Source organism: Crinia signifera, chromosome 3 (assembly GCF_055691185.1).
Source record: "Crinia signifera chromosome 3, ASM5569118v1, whole genome shotgun sequence".
Lineage (NCBI taxonomy): Eukaryota > Metazoa > Chordata > Amphibia > Anura > Myobatrachidae > Crinia > Crinia signifera.
Window position 1 is genome coordinate 97,170,782 of NC_139219.1, and position 19,175 is coordinate 97,189,956.

General features: G+C 46.8%; 2 protein-coding genes across 3 annotated transcripts in view; one reads left to right on the plus strand and one right to left on the minus strand.

Moving 5' to 3' along the window:
- Window positions 1-17,447, minus strand: part of SMYD3 (SET and MYND domain containing 3) — a 605,383-nt gene extending 587,936 nt beyond the window's left edge. Inside the window, exon 1 of one of the 2 annotated variants that reach the window (XM_083176239.1) lies at window positions 17,207-17,447. In XM_083176239.1, coding sequence (XP_083032365.1) covers window positions 17,207-17,364 — 158 coding nt within the window. In that variant the 5' untranslated portion in view covers window positions 17,365-17,447. The remainder of the gene's footprint in view (window positions 1-17,206) is intronic. The other variant, XM_083176238.1, reaches the window with a different exon arrangement.
- LOC146062407 (uncharacterized) lies at window positions 1,818-7,846 on the plus strand. Its single transcript, XM_083174547.1, has 3 exons — window positions 1,818-2,383; window positions 3,236-3,380; window positions 7,830-7,846. Exons 1-3 carry the CDS (start codon window positions 1,967-1,969, stop codon window positions 7,844-7,846), a joined length of 579 nt encoding a protein of 192 aa, XP_083030673.1. The 5' UTR covers window positions 1,818-1,966.
- Window positions 17,448-19,175: the final 1,728 nt, after the last annotated feature.

A 19,175-nucleotide genomic window follows, 5' to 3' on the forward strand; every position in this document is an offset into this window, starting at 1 on the left:
GTAAGGGGCAAGTATAATGGGGTCTAGTATTTTGTTGCATAATGTATAGAAGTTGTATATGGTGTTGTACACTACACTCAAGGACATGCCCCCTGTTGAATGGCCACACCCCATTTTCCGGGGCGCGCCTTCGGCGCGCATACAACTACATCCTTCTCTTTTGTCACCATGGTGGGCATGCGTACTTTAAATGCCAGGGCCTATTTATAATCCCATTCCCACCCTCTCTCTGCCGCTCTCTTAGCATGTACACTAGCACCACTAACACCGCCCCTCCCCCACCTAAACCCTCTTTTATCATGGTGCCCCCCCTGTCATTTTATCCTGGATCCGCCCCTGGTGAATGATAACCCTCAGTGGGAAAAAAAATCATCCTAAAATCTTAATATATCGGTAGTTTAAGTTCAGCACTGAACATGGAAAACCCTGTGCACTGATAAATATTTATGTATTACTGTAATGTTTGCAGCCAGAATTGGCTCTAGTGTACTTTGTTAATGTTATTGAATATGTTATATGAGACAAAATTAAGCTATTGGTTTAATTAAGCTATTGGTTTATTAAAGAGATACAGTAATGGGTTAAGATCATGGATAGATAAAATGCATAAGAGATCAGAGAAGGTATAATATTGTATTTCTAGCAAATTGCCTAATCATAGTTATGCTAGGTACACACCAGGACGACTAGGGCACGATTCTGTCAATTTAGATCCGATTCCGACCGGTTGTATGCAGATTGTGTGTACTATCGTGTGTTTTTGCCATTTATTTGATCCGATTCCGATCCAATGCGCGTTCACGCCGCTCGTTTGGTCGCATCTTTGGTCCTACGTGCTGCAGGTAGGATCCGTCAATCCCAGGCCGACCGACCGTCAATCGTATGCAGATCGTGAGTGTTTTTTGCCGCCTCCGTCGTCCGTCCGTCGGTGCGTCCGTCGTTTGATCCAGCCTATTTGAGTGGCATTTCCTAAACACTCCCCCGGCGCCATGTTTTTCCACATAGCAAACAGCGCTGGCGCAGCAGTTGGACTCTCCTTCTTGTCTCATCTCCCAGAACAACAACCTGGTATGTTTGCACTCCCAATGCTCTTCTATGCATGCCCACTGTTGCCACCAATGTATATAGTGTGTATAAAGCACTGGTTTGGCAACCGTGCACCCGACCATGTCACTGTTTTTTTTGGGTGGGCCCCATGTGTGTGTGTATACATATAACCAGTGTCCACCATTGCAGTATTCCAAGCACTCCTCTCTGCTAGGCCCCATTCACCTGTGTGTGTGTGTGTGTTTGTGTATATATAGATATATATACATAAACCATTGTCCACCATTGCAGTATTCCATGCACTCCTCTCTGCTAGGCCCCATTCACCTGTGTGTGTGTGTTTGTGTATATATAGATATATATACATAAACCATTGTCCACCATTGCAGTATTCCATGCACTCCTCTCTGCTAGGCCCCATTCACCTGTGTGTGTGTGTGTGTTTGTGTATATATAGATATATATACATAAACCATTGTCCACCATTGCAGTATTCCATGCACTCCTCTCTGCTAGGCCCCATTCACCTGTGTGTGTGTGTTTGTGTATATATAGATATATATACATAAACCATTGTCCACCATTGCAGTATTCCATGCACTCCTCTCTGCTAGGCCCCATTCACCTGTGTGTGTGTGTGTGTGTGTTTGTGTATATATAGATATATATACATAAACCATTGTCCACCATTGCAGTATTCCATGCACTCCTCTCTGCTAGGCCCCATTCACCTGTGTGTGTGAATAGCAATCTGCACAATAAAATGTATAGTGGTTTTCATAAAAGTTTATTAACATTTTAAATACTTAAAACATAAGAACTAGGTAAACTGGTAACTATAACTATAAAAATTTAAATATGAAACAAAACATGGGTATAACTATAACAACTAAAATGGTTTTATCTTTTTACAGTCCCAATGTCCAACGCAAAGGAACAAGAGTTTTTGGAAGGGTTTATTGAAAAATATCGTACACACGAATGCCTGTGGAGAACAAAATCCAAGGAGTATTCAAACAAAATGAAAAGAAACCAAGCCTTGGAGGAGTTGGCACGCTACAGTCTTCCATTTCATCCAGAGGCCAATGTTGAATGGGTGAGGAAACGCATCCAGAATATGCGCACGGTGTTCTTAAAGGAACACAAGAAGATGGAGGCTGCAAAGAAGTCTGGTGCTGGAGTCGACGAGATGTATCAAACATCGCTCTGGTACTATGACCGGTTGACATTCACCCTCAGCCAGGAGTCGATGAGGACAGGAGTAGTCCTTATGGTAGAACATGAAAACCAAGAAGTCACGGCGCAGGAGGAGGAGGAGAATTCGCAGTCTGCATCGGTGAGTCTATTTTTTTGGCTATCTAATTGATTCCTCCTGCCAATCCACAGCGCCCTCCCCATTAAAGTAGGCCATGTACTCTTCCCTCACCTGTTTGGCTCGTGCACTCCCTGTGTAGCGTTGTGTTGGGGTTTGCAAGGAGGATATCTGCACTACCTCCTCTGGCAGTTCTTGGTCTTCTTGGAGTGCTGTGCCTGTAGCCCTTTGCTGTGTGGCTTTTCTGCGGAGCAAATTGTGCAGGACACAGCACGCCGTGACAACCCAGCCAATTTTGTCCACCCTCAGGTTAATGGCAGTGTGGAAAATGCGAAACCGGCTTGCCAGGATGCCAAAAGCATTTTCCACAACACGCCGTGCCCTGGATAGCCTGTAGTTAAAGATCCTTTTGTCATGGTTCAACCCCCTTTGCGCATATGGCTTCATGACATGCTCGTGCAGGCCAAAAGCCTCGTCAGCCACAAAAACAAAGTTAAGCCCCTGTTTAGTTTCCTGGACAGACGGCAAGTGAAGGGTGTTCGCTATGAGCCTTTCGTAGAACTTTGTGTCCTTGAAAGTGCCACCATCCGATGCACGGCCATTCCTTCCTACATCCAGGAAGATAAACTCATAGTTCGCATTAACAACAGCCATTAGTACAATGCTAAAATAGCCCTTGTAATTAAAATAGTAGGAACCACTATTGATAGGCTGGGCTATGCGGACATGTTTGCCATCAATGGCTCCACCGCAATTTGGGAAGTTCCATCGCTGTTCAAACTCCTCTGCGATGACTTTCCATTCATTCACGCTGGTAGGGAACTGAAATTAGAAGTAAATAGAATTGATTAGTAAACATGTTCATTTTTTTTACAGCTTGGTGACTACCCACCTGCAACCCCAGACCTATCTGTCCTATCTGAGAATGCATGCACATCGAACGAAGTTCCTACTCCGGCACGCACTCCGCCAACCACCCTGGAACCCACTCCACCACTCCCCCGTGCCAAAAAAATGCGTGGCAAAGGAAAAAAAGGAGAAGCAGCGGCACATGAAGAATTTATGATGCGGGCACATCAAGTCCTGCAAAGAAACCCGGACAAACATGACAACTACTTCACTTATGTGGCAGAGTGTGTTCGCAACATGGCTCCTGACCAGCAACTTACTTTTGAAAAGTTATGCATGGAGTTGGTGTATAATGGCAGTTTAGGGTATCTCAACAGTGGCACTAAAATAGTTGGCATTGGTAGTGCACCAGACACACCACTGTCATTAGAATCACCAGTGCCTACTCCGCCTGCCACCGTAGCAGGCCAGTCGAGCACAATTCCAACACATACCCAGTCAACACCTACACAGCCTTCTCAACCCCCCAAGTACCGTCAATTCTACAGTTCTTTACTGATAGAAGATCCAGAGTGTCCTGTTTTTGAGGATCTGTCTTAAAAAATAGGCTACTTTATCATTTACCATCGACATGGTCTCAGCTGCAGGTATGTGATGGCCACTGCTCACATGGCGTATGGCGCACATCAATGGGGCCGGGACCATTGCATCTGCGCCATGCGCCATGTGGGCCGCAGCCTTTACATATCTGCAGCAGACATCCTCTGCCACACAAGGGCCACAGTGTGTATTTTTGTTTATTTATATGCTGCTACCTGTACCTGCATTACCAGAGGGAGAACAGGATTCTCCTCAATCTGGATAGCAAACTCCATTTATTGCCCTTTTGTCTTTGCCAATAGTATGGGGTACTGTGCGGCAGACATGGTCTCAGCTGCAGGTATGTGATGGCCACTGCTCACATGGCGTATGGCGCACATCAATGGGGCCGGGACCATTGCATCTGCGCCATGCGCCATGTGGGCCGCAGCCTTTACATATCTGCAGCAGACATCCTCTGCCGCACAGTACCTATCCCTACTGTTGTAAGGGCATGTTCCAGAAGTTACCAGAGTGTGTTTTTTTTGTTTATTTATATGCTGCTACCTGTACCTGCATTACCAGAGGGAGAACAGAATTCTCCTCAATCTGGATAGCAAACTCCATTTATTGCCCTTTTGTCTTTGCCAATAGTATGGGGTACTGTGCGGCAGACATGGTCTCAGCTGCAGGTATGTGATGGCCACTGCTCACATGGCGTATGGCGCACATCAATGGGGCCGGGACCATTGCATCTGCGCCATGCGCCATGTGGGCCGCAGCCTTTACATATCTGCAGCAGACATCCTCTGCCACACAGTACCTTATCCCTACTGTTGTAAGGGCCTGTTTCAGAAGTTACCAGAGTGTCTTTTTTTTCTTTTTATATGCTGCTACCTGTACCTGCATTACCAGAGGGAGAACAGGATTCTCCTCAATCTGGAGAGCAAACTCCATTTATTACCCTTTTGTCTTTGCAAATAGTATGGGGTACTGTGCGGCAGACATGGTCTCAGCTGCAGGTATGTGATGGCCACTGCTCACATGGCGTATGGCGCACATCAATGGGGCCGGGACCATTGCATCTGCGCCATGCGCTATGTGGGCCGCAGCCTTTACTTATCTGCGGCAGACATCCTCTGCCACACAGTAGCCCGTACTTAGTGGGAAAGTTTAAACTGGGTCATACATACTTAAATCTTTATATATAGTGTGTGTTTTTGTACAATATCTTTTATATATGGTATTATAATATATTTGTGTTGACACAATCTATTTACTATTTTACATGTTTTAACCATGAAAGGCCTAAAAAACCTGTTTCTGTCCTAGGCCTAAATTATAAATAAAAATATTTTGTTTGCACAATAAAGTGTACAGTGTATATTTCATCCTTACCTTGCAATACTGGTACTGCAGCACCTTCACAATGGCTTTGCAGGTCTCCGGGATGATGAGGCCCAAAGCTTGCGGGGAGATGAGGGATCCAAACTTTAGGTCAGCAAGAGACCGTCCTGTCGCCAGAAACCTCAGGGTCACCACCAGCCGTTCCTCAGCAGGGATAGCCATGCGATACTTGGTATCCTGCTTCTCGATGTGGGGAGTCACCAGACGCAGCAATTCCTGGAATGTGGCATCATCCATCCTCAAGAAGTTACGAAAATCGTCTGGGTTATTCTCCCTGATGTCCCTGAGCAGTGGCATGTGCGAACGAGTCTGACGCTGAAGTAGCCACTGCTTTGTCCAGCATGATCTTTCTCTCCTGCGCTGGGCTCTCTGACGCCTGAGCTTCAAAACTGCATAATAGAGCAGGTACTGTTGCTGGTGACTACCCATCACTGCATTCTCCATAGTGCAGGGTTAAAAGACACTTTGTAATGGCAGGCAAAACAAAGTAATGTGTAAATAGCTATGTCCAGCAGGTATAAACCAAGCCTCACTAGTAACAAAGCAGAAATACACTGGTTTAAAATGGCTGCTGCTATTCCTATCCCCCTCTGCTAGTCCTCCCCCCTCTGCTAGTCCAGCCCCGTCATTCAAATTTCAAAGGCCCATCTGACGACGGTCGCATGTGTTCTTGCAAAAAAAACAAAAACCAGCGATCCGACCGTCTTAACGACCATCGCGGGCGCATCGGGATCGGATCTAGATCGTTCCGCAAAAAAACACAATTTTTGCTAATCGTTTGCTGGGGACTGCCTGGGAGCTCCCGGGAAGTCCAAGGGAAATCGTTCCATGGTCGTCTATCGGTCGTGAACGACGGTGGTCGTCCTGGTGTGTACCCTACTTTATACTGACACTTCAATTAAAGTTTATTAATGCAAATACATTTCCAAAATACATACACACTTTAAAATTCCATTATTATTATTAAACAATATTAATGAATTTGCCACTTCTTTCACTGACTAACTGAAACAACTTGAAATTTGTTTTCCAAAATGAATCATAATAGAATTTCTAGCATGCAAATATACACAAAATTCAGTTGGGAATCTGGAAAAGGTAAGAATGCTCCGCCCACGCTTGGTGGGAACCCTCACACATGAAAGAACACTGGAGGCTCATTAATGAAAGAGTATAGCAAACAATTACCAACAATTGATATCTATAATGAAGGTAAAAATAAAAATCCCAGACACCTATGCCCTTCAGCACTTTAAGACTATTGTTGTCACAGCTTTGTTCATGCATGGCGAAGAGAGATTTTAAGTCTGCACCCTAATGATTTTTGACCTGTCATATGTTCATGCATATAATAAAATATTGGGCATACCTCCGTGTCGATGTCACATGTAAAGAGAGAGAATATTCGGTACTTGTGTATTATCACGGCGCCCCCGATTTCCATCGTAGGGCATTGTAAGATGAAAAATCACATTGCATCACATGCGATATGATCACATGTGATGCAATGCTATTTCACTCGATTTTTAATTGTACAGGCACCCAGATGCCTTATTACCATGTTAAATGCCCCCCCATACCCGATTTTTTATTGTTTACCCACCCTCATGGGTCATGAGTATGTGAAATGCCCCCCATTGTTAACGCCACCCCACTATGAAGGCCAACCCGAAGCGTGGCGAGCACAACGAGCCCGCGAGGGGCAGCGGTACGCGTCCTCCGACCTTTTCATACCCCCACTATCCACGTCAGCGTGGAATTGATTTTATAAAGTGTGGCGAGTGCAGCGAGCCCCACGAGGGAATGCGTATACCTGTGAAGTAATGCGCGTCCGCTCACCACGCTTCGGGCTCGGTGGCTCGCCACACTTTTTAAAGTCAACTCCACGTCGACGTGGATAGTGGGGGTATGAAAAGGTCGGAGGACGCGTACCGCCACCGCTCGTGGGCTCGCTACGCTTCGGGTTGACGTTGATAGTGGGGGGGCCGTTAACAATGTGGGGGCATTTTACATATTTATTACCCATCAGGGTGGGTATAAAAAAAAAAAAAAAAATCGGGTCTGGGGGTGCCATTTAACATGGGACTCAATGGCAAATCGCATCACATGCCATTGTAATGCCATGCGATGTGACCCGATTTTAAAATTGTATACTCAGCCCGGAAAAAAGGCTGAAATTGGGTCCATCGCATACCTTGATTAGTTAGTGGTATGCGATGCGATGGGCGCCGTGATAATACACAAGTACGGAATATTCCATTCTGCAAGAAAGCTCTGCAGCACTCAACTTAGTTTTGTGATACAATACTGCCTCTCGGTGGATAATTATATTATTCAATTATAAAACCAATTTTTAAAAAAGCATTTTTGACAAGGAAACAGTGACATTTTATATACTTTTACTATTTTTAGACAAGAAAAAATATTTCTACATAATATAAATATATACAATAAGGCACACAGTAACTCCTTAATGACCAGCGTTATTTATTTAATCTAGAATAGACCTTGTGCACACTCAATATATATTTTAATTTTATAGCACCAGCTTGTTCTATCTAAATTTACACATCAGCATCAGTTATACCCCTTTCAGACAGAAGCTGTGGTTTGGTCCTTGTTTTTTTTTCTCCAGCTTTTGGAACACGATAGGATTACAGTCTTGCTCCATACCCCCTAAAGGCACAAGAGATTAAAATTCCCTAGCAAGAATTTGAACGCGAGAATTTGCATAATTGATAGGTGACTTTCTCTGTCTGATACCCCTTTCACACACACACACACACACACACACACACACACACACACACACTGGGCCTATCTAGCCGGCAAATTCCCAGATCCCAGTCCGACCGTACACATTACCAGGGATTTCGTATTTTTCATTCACCAAAAAATTATATATCTAAAAAAAAAAAAAGCCCGCCAAGTCCAAATTAATAATCAAGGATAATGATCAAGTTAACCTGCAGCTGTCAGTAGGGGAATACTCAGCCCAACTGAAATTGTAAAACACTTAAGACAGATCTAATGAACCAATGTTTATTTTCCAAAAAATGTGTGTACCATATAATTCAAATAATAACAAGCAAACCAATTGGTATTAAATTTGCAATATCAGAACACAATTTAAAAAACAAAACAGTAACTTCTTTCAAGTGTGACTTAGTATTCAAATGCCAAATATAAAATCGATTAAATCCAATTTGTTAATATGCAAATGTAATATCACATTCGCATAATGGTCGCAAGCTACACTAATGACTGAGGGTAGGATTCAAAGATAGCTTATAAAATCATTACATTTAAATGATATTTGCAACTGTACATAGTAAATACGTTGGTACTTCTGTAGTTTCACGGCGCCGGAAGTGCAGAGGCTCGCGTGCCGCTCTAGCTATGAAACTTGGCAGCCTGCCAGAGGCTCTGTTTCACTGTGCGCGTGCCGCTCTAGCTCTGTCTGACTGAGCTTGTGCCGCTCTAGCTGTACGTAAACAGTGTAGCGGCCGTCCAGCAGCAGCAGCAGCGCTGCCCAGGCGCTGACAGGTCAATGTCACTGTGGCACTTGTAGTTCCACAGTGAATTAGGCAGCGCCTGGGCACCGCTGACAACGGGGGTATGTTAAAGTGGACACCCCGGCACAGCGATGCCGGGGCTTCTAAACTGTACGCAAGATTCAGACGCAACTGCGTCTGAATCTCGAGTCACATAGATAGCCGCTAAGAAGCCTGAAACCCACCCTCAGTGCCACTAGTGGACGCCACAGCTGTGGACCGTGTAAATCCCACTATCCACGCCCACCCGAAGCGTGGCGAGCGCAGCGAGCCCCGGTAGGGGCGGCGGTACGCGTCCTACGACCTTTTCATACCCCCACTATCCACGTCGGCGTGGAGTTGAGAATAGATTAGTGTGGCGAGCGCAGCGAGCCACCGAGCCCGAAGCGTGTCGAGCGCAGCGAGCCCCGCGAGGGGACGCGGATACCTTCACAGCTATCCGCGTCCCCTGGCGGGCTTCACAGGTGTCAGCGTCCGCTCGCCACGCTTTGGGCTCGGTGCGTGGCGAGCGGACGCTGACACCTGTGAAGCCCGCCAGGGGACGCGGATAGCTGTGAAGGTATCCGCGTCCCCTCGCTGTGCTCGCCACACTTCGTGCTCGGTGGCTCGCTGGGCTCGCCACACTAATCTATTCTCAACTCCACGCCGACCTGGATAGTGGGGGTATGAAAAGGTCGTAGGATGCGTACCGCCGCCGCTCGCCACGCTTCGGGTGGGCGTGGATAGTGGGATTTACACGGTCCACAGCTGTGGCGTCCACTAGTGTCACTGAGGGTGGGTTTCAATAGTGTTCCCCTAGGGCCACGTCTGAATCCAGGCTTTCCAGCTTCTTAGCGGCTATCTATGTGACTCGAGATTCAGACGCAGTTGCGTCTGAATCTCACGTACAGTTTAGAAGCCCCGGCATCGCTGTGCCGGGGTGTCCACTTTAACATACCCCTGTTGTCAGCGGTGCCCAGGCGCTGCCTAATTCACTGTGGAACTACAAGTGCCACAGTGACATTGACCTGTCAGCGCCTGGGCAGGGCTGCTGCTGCTGCTGGCCGGCCGCTACACAGTTTACGTACAGCTAGAGCGGCACGAGCTCAGTCAGACAGAGCTAGAGCGGCACGCGTACAGTGAAACAGAGCCTCTGGCAGGCTGCCAAGTTTCATAGCTAGAGCGGCACGCGAGCCTCTGCACTTCCGGCGCCGTGAAACTACAGAAGTACCAATACGTTCTTTCTATTTGGTGAGTGCATACAGTACACTGTGTATTATTTGAATAATAACAAAAAAAAGTATATGCTTCATACACAGAGTACTGTTTGGACTTAGCTTTAATCATCATTTCAAAAGGAAGCTTCCCGTGACCCTGAAGAAAAAATTGCATCATGCTGATATTAAATATGATCGAAACAAAGGGCCTAATTCAGCTTGGATCGCTTGGCGCATGTGCAGAACAGGTCCCGAGATTGCATCATTATAAGGCGAATGTCTCTGTCTGATTGACAGGCAGAGGCATTTGCTGGGAGGGTGTAGACTGCTTACGGGAAAATGGGGGGCACGCATCGTGGATGTGACGAGGCCAAGGACTGCGTTGCGTTTGCAATTTTCTTGGCTTCGCAAGGCACGCTATGACTGCAAGTCTAAGTAAGGTCAGACTTACTTAGGCTGCAGTCGCAGAGAAACATCTTGACCGATGGTCGCAATGTTCCACTAAAATTACGAGCGCAATTGCAAATACAGGAAGGAGGTGGGCTGCTGCGAGCAGCTTAGCATATACCATCCAAGCTGAAGTAGGCCTGAATTACAATTCAGGGGCGGATTGTCCCATCGGGAAACCGGGCCATTTCCTGGTGGGCCGGTCCCGATTTTTCCACATTCCCCCCTGGCCGGGCTTCCGCTTTCCCCCACAGGCCTGGCGTTGCTGCCCACAGTAAATATGCCCACGGACACCTGCTAGTCACTCTTGGTTGACATCATCACATCACCCGCGACTGTTTCAGCATGAAGGTGAATGGTGGGGGGGTGGGGCAAGAAGCCAGGTAAGTGGTCAGTACCACCCCTCCACTCCCCCCGGTTCACTAGCCACTAGCGTTACTACACATGATCAGATTGGACTATCTTTTTGCAGCAAAAGTACATGATTTTAACAATCTAAAATCTATTTCCATTTTAACATTGTTCTTCAAAAACTTTGTTACAATTTTGGTTTAGTAAAAGTTTCCGATTGATGAAAGTTTATAAGAAGTAAGTAAAGTAAATCGCTGGTCCTCGACCCTGGTAAATTCCAGAGACCCGGAATTTTCACACAGAAAAAGGACATGTGTTATTCGGCAAATTAACAGGTAGAACTGTTCACCCAGTAATTTGGGTTTCTGTGTTAAAGGGGTGTGATGGGTACCTGCGGCACTCACATTATCTACAAAGCCATTGAATATTTTACATCAGGCACCCAATACTTATGCTGCGTTCACACCGCAAAACTTGCTTTAACCTGGTTTTTGAAGCGTTACTTAAAACAGGTCAGAGCAAGTTAAACCCCTTATATCTTTAAATGGCATTTCAATGCAGTTTTTGTCCCTTCACAACATTGAACCTGTTTAGACCCATAGAAAACAGTGGATGAAAAAATAACTGCACATATTACCGTTTTGAAACGGTAAAAAAAATGCAAAATACTGGGTAAAAAGTGCGGTCTGAAAGGGGCATAACATGCACTCAATAATAATTGAATTCCCACTACTGGTAATGCTTCCAGCACAGTGTGGTCTGTATATCAGCACTGATATGCAAAGAAGACCAGTGCGAAAAACGCAACAGCAGACAGCGACACCGCAGGCAGGGAAGAGGAACTGCATGGGTTTTCAAATATGGCGGGTGCTAGAATGAACACTACAGAATATTAAATATCACTTTGGGGGGCTTTCAAAGAGCAGTGCGGGGGGGGGGGGGGGGTTGGGAGGTCTCAATTGGCAGTCTGGGACATACAGTAGGGTGATTTGTGTGGGCAAAGGCCCCCTTTACAGAGCAGCACAATGGTGAATCGCACAGAACAAACAACAGTATATGCATAAATAAGACTAGCGTTTGTCCGGGCCGTCATGCACGTCTAGATTAGTCACAATGGCTACACACATATTTTACATACATATTCTAAGTAAGCCTTAACAATACCAGTGTTTTCATCTAAATGTTTGGTTGTTATTTTGATACTAACTGATAGATATGCATTCATAAAAGGTATACATGCAAGGAAAAGCAAAGTTACAAGTAAAGCTTTGCAAACAGGGAACACAAAAAGTAAAACACATTATTTAATTTTATAACCTCGAATAACTTAGCTAAAAGATTTAAACCAATATTACATTGTGGCCATAAATTAGACAATGTGCATATGACACAATAGTTGCCCCGGTTTCCCTTGAACTCACAGACAAACGATCTAGGGCATACACACTGTGCACTTTTACTGCTGAAAATTGTTAACGTAAGATGTACGAACGACTCAGACTTGTAGAGAAGCAACAATGGCTGCTGATGAAACTGTAAATCAACCTTTGCCAAACTGATGCTGCAGAGGAGGAAAAAAATTATTTTATAAAAAAGAGCCTGCAGCCTGTCCCCATCGGTGTGCACAGGGAAGCTCAGCGCCACTGTAGATGGCAATGCCGGGCACTTCCCCGGCCGCGTAGTGACTTCCACGGGGCCAGGCCAGGCCCCTTTTGTGACCGTGGCTGCTGGGAACCGCTCCTCACTCAGATTGGTGGTTCAGGACCAAAGCAAATTATTTATGGTCAAAGTGATAGATAAAACCATTGCTTGTGGCAGACAATCCTAAAGCATGTAGACAATCAGAAGCACAACTGCACACCAGTAAATAACTGAACCTAAGGATGACAGGCAGGCACAACTTACTTAATGTAATGTAAAATACCCACAAAGGGACAGGGACCCAGAAAGAAGTCAAACCATACAATGTTTTGAAGTGAAACATACAGTACTCTTGTTTTGTCTTCTCTTTGCTGGGCACTCAGGAGGGATGGCCTGGCTCCGATGTAGCAAGCCTCGTCCAACTTCTGCAAAACACCTTGAATCACAGGTCTACAGGAAGGGGGTGGGGCTAAACTGATGTGTTTTGAAAAGTTTCAGTCCCACCTTCACCCTGCATACCTGTGATTATCTGTCAATTCTGCCCGCATCGCATGGAGGCAAGTATGAATTGAAATGATCAGAACTCTACATATACTGTACTCTCTACTGGTATTTTCTGTGGAAGGTAGACTAAAGGCTACAGAAGCCAAGTGAAGCAGTACAGAGCTTGCTAAATCTGACAACCTCTAGTGTTACTCACTGCATGATGCCATAGGGCAGCAACCATTTCATCCCCATGGCACTACGTGACAGCACCACTCACATGCCTTAACTACGTATTTATTAACAGTTTCTTATATTGAACAGCTCCCCCCCCCCACACACACACACACACACACACACCATACATTCTTTGGCTGAAGATACTGTCAGATCGAGCAGCATGCAGAGACATGGGGAGGGGGGTGGGCACTGTCGTTAACGAACTGTGGCCACGCAAATCATTAACGATATTGACTGTACACACTGGATGATATATACTGTACAATATCATGTACTATATATCACCCATTGTGAACCCAGCTTAAGTCATATGTTCTACTTTGTTCTGATAGCGCGATGTGAAAAGTTTCCAGATCACACTGTAAGGTGTGCTGGCAATCATACATTACCAGGGAAGTCCAGGAACAGAGCATTTTCTGCCTGAAGGAGAGGGTAGGCAATAATGGTTTTAATGTTCTCAACAAGTTTAATGATCTGAAAGCAGTTATTAAGGTGCCTATACACGGTACATTTGTGCTGTGGGATGCGATGCGCACTCCCCGTGGGCATCCCATCGCACAGCACATAAAGTCTGTGCAGCCTGTACATTTTGAACTAAAGGTGACCATACACGTTGCGATAAGCAACGTGCAGGGCAGCTGAGAGGGGGGGTACTAATTACCCAGGCCCGGGCTTACTGGGGGGGGGGGGGGAGGGGGTACAGGGACAATAACACACACACCCTTGACTTTAGACATACCCTCCAACTGTACCGAATTTGCCGGTACAGTACCATTTTTAAACAGTCTGTACCGGTAAATTCAAATCGTACCGAATGTACAGATTTTCCCCGCAGCCATCAGTTATTACCCACTGTGCTCAATCCTCCAGGCTCCGTCTGAGCTGCGCCAGCTCTCCCCTCCCCCTGCGCCAGCTTTCCCCTCCCCCTGCGCCAGCTCTCCTCTCTCCCCCGTTCCCAAGAGTGCAGTGCGGACCGGCCCCGTGCTTCATGACGTCACGGGCCGGCACCGCGCACTCTATTGACTCAGCCCTCAATCTCCACATGCGCAGACTGTAACTGTGTATGTGAATCTGCGCTGCCTGAGGGCTGAGAGGGAGTGCAGTGGCTAGCCCCGGCGGGGGGCGCATGTGACGGAGGATGATGGGAGCCTGTCACTTTCACGTAATAGTCTTATGCAGCAAGTAGGTGGCTCAAGTTTGAATAATAAAATGTATTATCTCCTCACTCATACCTCCCAACTTTTGGAGGTGCCTGGTCGGGACAGGGTGCGCGCCGGAGGCGCGCGTCGATTTTTCGGGGGTGTGGCCTATCGGGAAGGGGCGTGGTCTATAATCGCAGCACTGCCCCCAAGGCCACGCCCCCATTTTCGCCGCTCGTCGGCGCTGAATAGACGCTGTGCGCATGCGCACAGCGTCTATTCTTGGCAGGCTGCGGGGGCTCCCAACTGTCCCCCCCCCACCGCGGGACAATGGCGGCCCCGGGCGGGACGCGGGAACGTCCCCGAATATCGGGACTTTCCCGCGGAAATCGGGACAGTTGGGAGGTATGCCTCACTGTGTGACATATGTGCACCTGCTGCAGGCTGCAGCTCATGTCACATGGTGGCTTGGTGGGCTGCTGGTATATTAAATAAGTGTGTTTAATATACTTATTTATTAAATAAGTATATTAAACATACTTATTTTATATGCCAGCAGCCCACCAAGCCACCATGTGACATAAGCTGCATGATATGTAGTAGTTGGTGTACAGTAGTCAAATTCGGAAAGGGGGCGTGGTTACACCCCTTTTCCCCATGTACACGCCCCTTTGTTCATGGCCACGCCCCCTTGCTGAATGTGTACCGATTTCTTATCTGCAAATGTTGGAGGGTATGACTTTAGAGTGTTTTTTCAACCCCCTCTAAACGTTTTATGGATGTGGTCTAATTGGCCACCTCCCATGATTAGGCCACGCCCCCAACATACCTCTCGGCTGCCCTGGCAACAGGCATTGCACAGTACAAAATGTATGTGCTGCACATAGTTTTTGTACTGCCCGTGGATCGCATCGCACGCAAATCGCATGCAAAATGCATGCGTTGCGATCCGCCCGATAACGCGTTGCATTGTGTTATCGGGCGGATCGCAACGCTGTTATCATAACGTGTATGGGCACCTTAAGTCCCAATCAAATCACGTGCAAATCACGCGATCTAGTTCAAAATGTACGTGAATTATTGTACCGTGTATGGGCACCTTAATACTGAACAATACTCAAAACCAAATTATTGTCAATAAGAATACCAAATATAATTATGTTTTATGTGTGTTCAAACCAACCTCGTAATAATATTGCACTAAGGTAACAGGTAAGATGTCACATACAGTAAAGGCCCATACACACTTAACGATTTTCAGCTGAAAATCGCTCAAAACAGCCGTTTTGAGCGATTTTCGTCCGAAAATCGCCCAGTGTGTATGCCCCGGAAGTTGCCGACTAGCGATGATGCGCGCTCCCGCATCATCGCTAGGAAAGTGGGTCATCTGCTGGTTTTACCAGCAGATGTGGCGATGATGGATGGTTTTCCATCCATCATCGCCGTGTGTGTACGCCTGCCGGGCTGAAAGATTAACCACTTTCAGCCCGGCGGACCGCCCCCCGCCCCCTCGCCCCCTCGCCTGTCATACTCACCCTGTGCTCCGTCTGGCTGGCCGGCTGGATGGATGCTGCTGCTGCTGCTGCAGAGCCCTGCTCCCTGGCCAGGCTAGCCCCGCCCCCAGCCTGGCTAAACACACGGAGCAGACAGCACTGCTCCGTGCTAACACCCTGCTGGCAACCAATGTTTATATTATTGTGCCCACTGCCACCAATGTGTTCATTAAATGCACCTATATAATATATATATATATATATATATATATATATATATATATATATATATATATATATAAATATATATATATATATATATATATTATATAATATATAATATATATATATATGGATTCAGTATTGAATCCCGGCGGTCGGGATCCCGGCGTTCAGAATCCCGACCGCCGAAATCCCGACCGCCGAAATCCCGACAAGGGGGGGACGTGGATCGCCCCCCCCTTGCGGGCTCGCTGCGCTCGCCACGCAGCGGGCCCGGTGCCTCGCTACGCTCGGCACACTAAATTATTCTTCCTCCAGGGGTGTCATGGACACCCCCGAAGGGAGAATATGTCGGGATTTCGGCGGTCGGGATTTCGGCAGTCGGGATTCTGAACGCCGGGATCTCGACCACCGGGATCTTAACTGCATCCCATATATATATATTATATGATATATTATAATATATTGTTGGTGCATTTAAATACATTGGTGGGCAGCTGTGTGCGTCGCTATCTGCTGGGGACGGCCATGGATAGTGTAGGGCACGGGGTGCCCCAGGCGGGGAGGGAGGGCGCTTTGGCGCTTACCCACTCCACTGGGGGGGGGGGGTTGCCGCGTTGCTCCACGGGGAAATTATGCGGAAACATCTCTCCGAGGGAGGGAAGGGGCTGGAGGGTGATGCGGTGATGGCCTCCGAGTCGCTCCAGGGGCACATGGGGGGGGGGGTCATTTAAATAAATATACATTTGTGGCAGTGGGCATATAAATATATAAACATTGGTGGGCAGTGTTGGCGGTAACGTATATATTGCTGGTCTGTGCCAGCAATGCATACATTAGTGCCAACACTGCCCACCAATGTTTATATATTTATATGCCCACTGCCACCGATATACTGTATATATGGAACCCTTGGAATTCAAACCCAGCCCATTTATAATGAAAGATTTTCAGCAAAGTCTTTCGCCTCCTGAAAATCTCTCGCTCTTTGGGGAAAATAGCTCAGTGTGTACGCACTACTTTGGTGAAAGATATAGCTATCAAAGATTTTGGCAAAGTCTTTTGAAATGAAAATCTTCAAGTGTGTATGGGCCTTAACATGAATATTTTAAGGACGACTACTGCTTTTCCCCATCTAAAGTGCAAAAAAAAAAGGAGGCGGAAAGTGTGCGAGCCGTCAATCACAATATCCTGTGCTCTTATTGGCTGGCTGCCGGACATAGAGGCGTGTATACACTGTCAGTACCTGCGCAAGCACTGGTCACACGCTGCTGTTCCTCGGCACACGGTATACGCATAGGGCTGTGAGTACGCCACTGTCTCGCTCAGAGCAAGGTGTCTTGTTGCCCGCAGTCCGTTTCCTTTCCCGGGACTCTGGAACTTGTCAAAATTTCCCGCCATCATGTAAATTGTCACTATCTTCTTATGCGCGTTCCCGACGAAAATAAGACGTCACGTCACCGCGTGTCACGCAGCTGCCGGCAGTGCCCGATACGTGCGCAATCCCGTTTCTACGTAACGGCCTGTTAAAGGGGCGTGTCCAGTGCGAGTGTAAATGCAATTATTAATATTACAACAATACCATGCTAGCTAACTACATGCTGCGTGGTTGTTTTATTCTCCGCTGAGGGCGGCTCTGGCAATATTCACAGTGCTGGGTCATACCAGCATTACAGTAGTAATAAAAAATAAATATTTGTTTCTCACTTATTTTACTCACTCAAATTGTGTCACTATTAATGCATTTCGTAAATAATACAGATATAGGACAAATAGGGATACGTGTGACAAGCAGCAATGGTCCTTCTTTTCACACAAAAAGGTGGATATTGCTGCTTCTATCAAATGTACTTGTAAGCTGATTGTGGAGATATCAGTGATTTCTTCCAACAGCACAAGCTCTGCACATAAGGCATAAGACACTGACTACTAGACTGACTATTCCTGAAAACAAGTCAGACCCAATTTCCCAAGCTCCCCGGGACAGCTCACTAACGATTTGGCACTCAATGTGCAATTTTTTTTACATGGGATAAATCGCATGCAATTTATCCCATGTAGAGAAACCTCGGTAGCAGTGATGCCGGGGTGCGATGAGTGCCCGGGGGTGACCATGCAGCGGCGCGGCGGGCAGCATCTGGGAAGTGCTTAGCAGGCAGTTGCTGGCCACACAGCATCTGCCCGCTACATACGGTTACCACCTCATCCCTTTAATTCCAGACACATTAATTACACAGGTCCTGTGGCAGTTTAAAACCAGGTGAAATGGAGTCAAGTCAGCCAGCCACAGAACCTGTGTAATTAATATGTGTCCGGAATTAAAGGGATGAGGTGGTAACCCTACCGCTACACCGCTGCATGGTCACCTTCAGGCACTCAGTACAACCCAGACCCCACCGCTGTACATAGGTGTGCCAATGGTGCTCAGACCAAACACATCCATTATGATAGATGGGTCCGATCCGATAGATTGATTCTGCAGCAGGTTCAATCTGTAGGGTTCGACCCTATGTGCACGGGACCACACATCAGGTCAAATGGGATGTCAAACACATTTGAGACTATTTCTCGGACCGATCCGTTGGATGTATGCCCATAAATGTATAGGCACCTCAAATTCAGCCCTGATCGCAGGAAAAATTTGCTCTCAAAATAGGCAAAGCCATGAGCACGGCAGGTGGGGCAAATGTAACATGCAGAGAGTTAAGGCCCCCATACATTACTGTGAATTGTCTGAGTCTCAAATCACACCAGATTTCCCTTGAACTCCCCTGGCTGCTCAATGCGAGTATTACCATCCAATGTTGTGCTGTTTTTCCCTGCAATTTATCTTTTTGCTGGGAGACAATTAACCTAGACCCCGTTCTCACTGCAGGCAAATTCCCGGGTCTATCATGTCAAGCAGGGAAATTGCCTTTTAACACGTGTTTTTCTGCATTGTGAACGGGTCACATACCCAGATCTCATACACGGGTAAAACCCTTCTTTTTACCAGTGTTTGAGATTTGGGTATGCAGACACGGGTTGACCCGTTCACACTGCAGAAAAACCCCTGTTAAAAGGCAAATTACTGGGTAGAACTTCTTCACCCGGGAACTTGCCTTGCAGAGAGAACAGGGGGTCCGTCCCTGCAGTGGGAAAAGACGTGTAGCACATGGTACTAATAGCATATTTTTGGATCAAACCGTAGTACCGGAAAGAAACCCACACAAGCA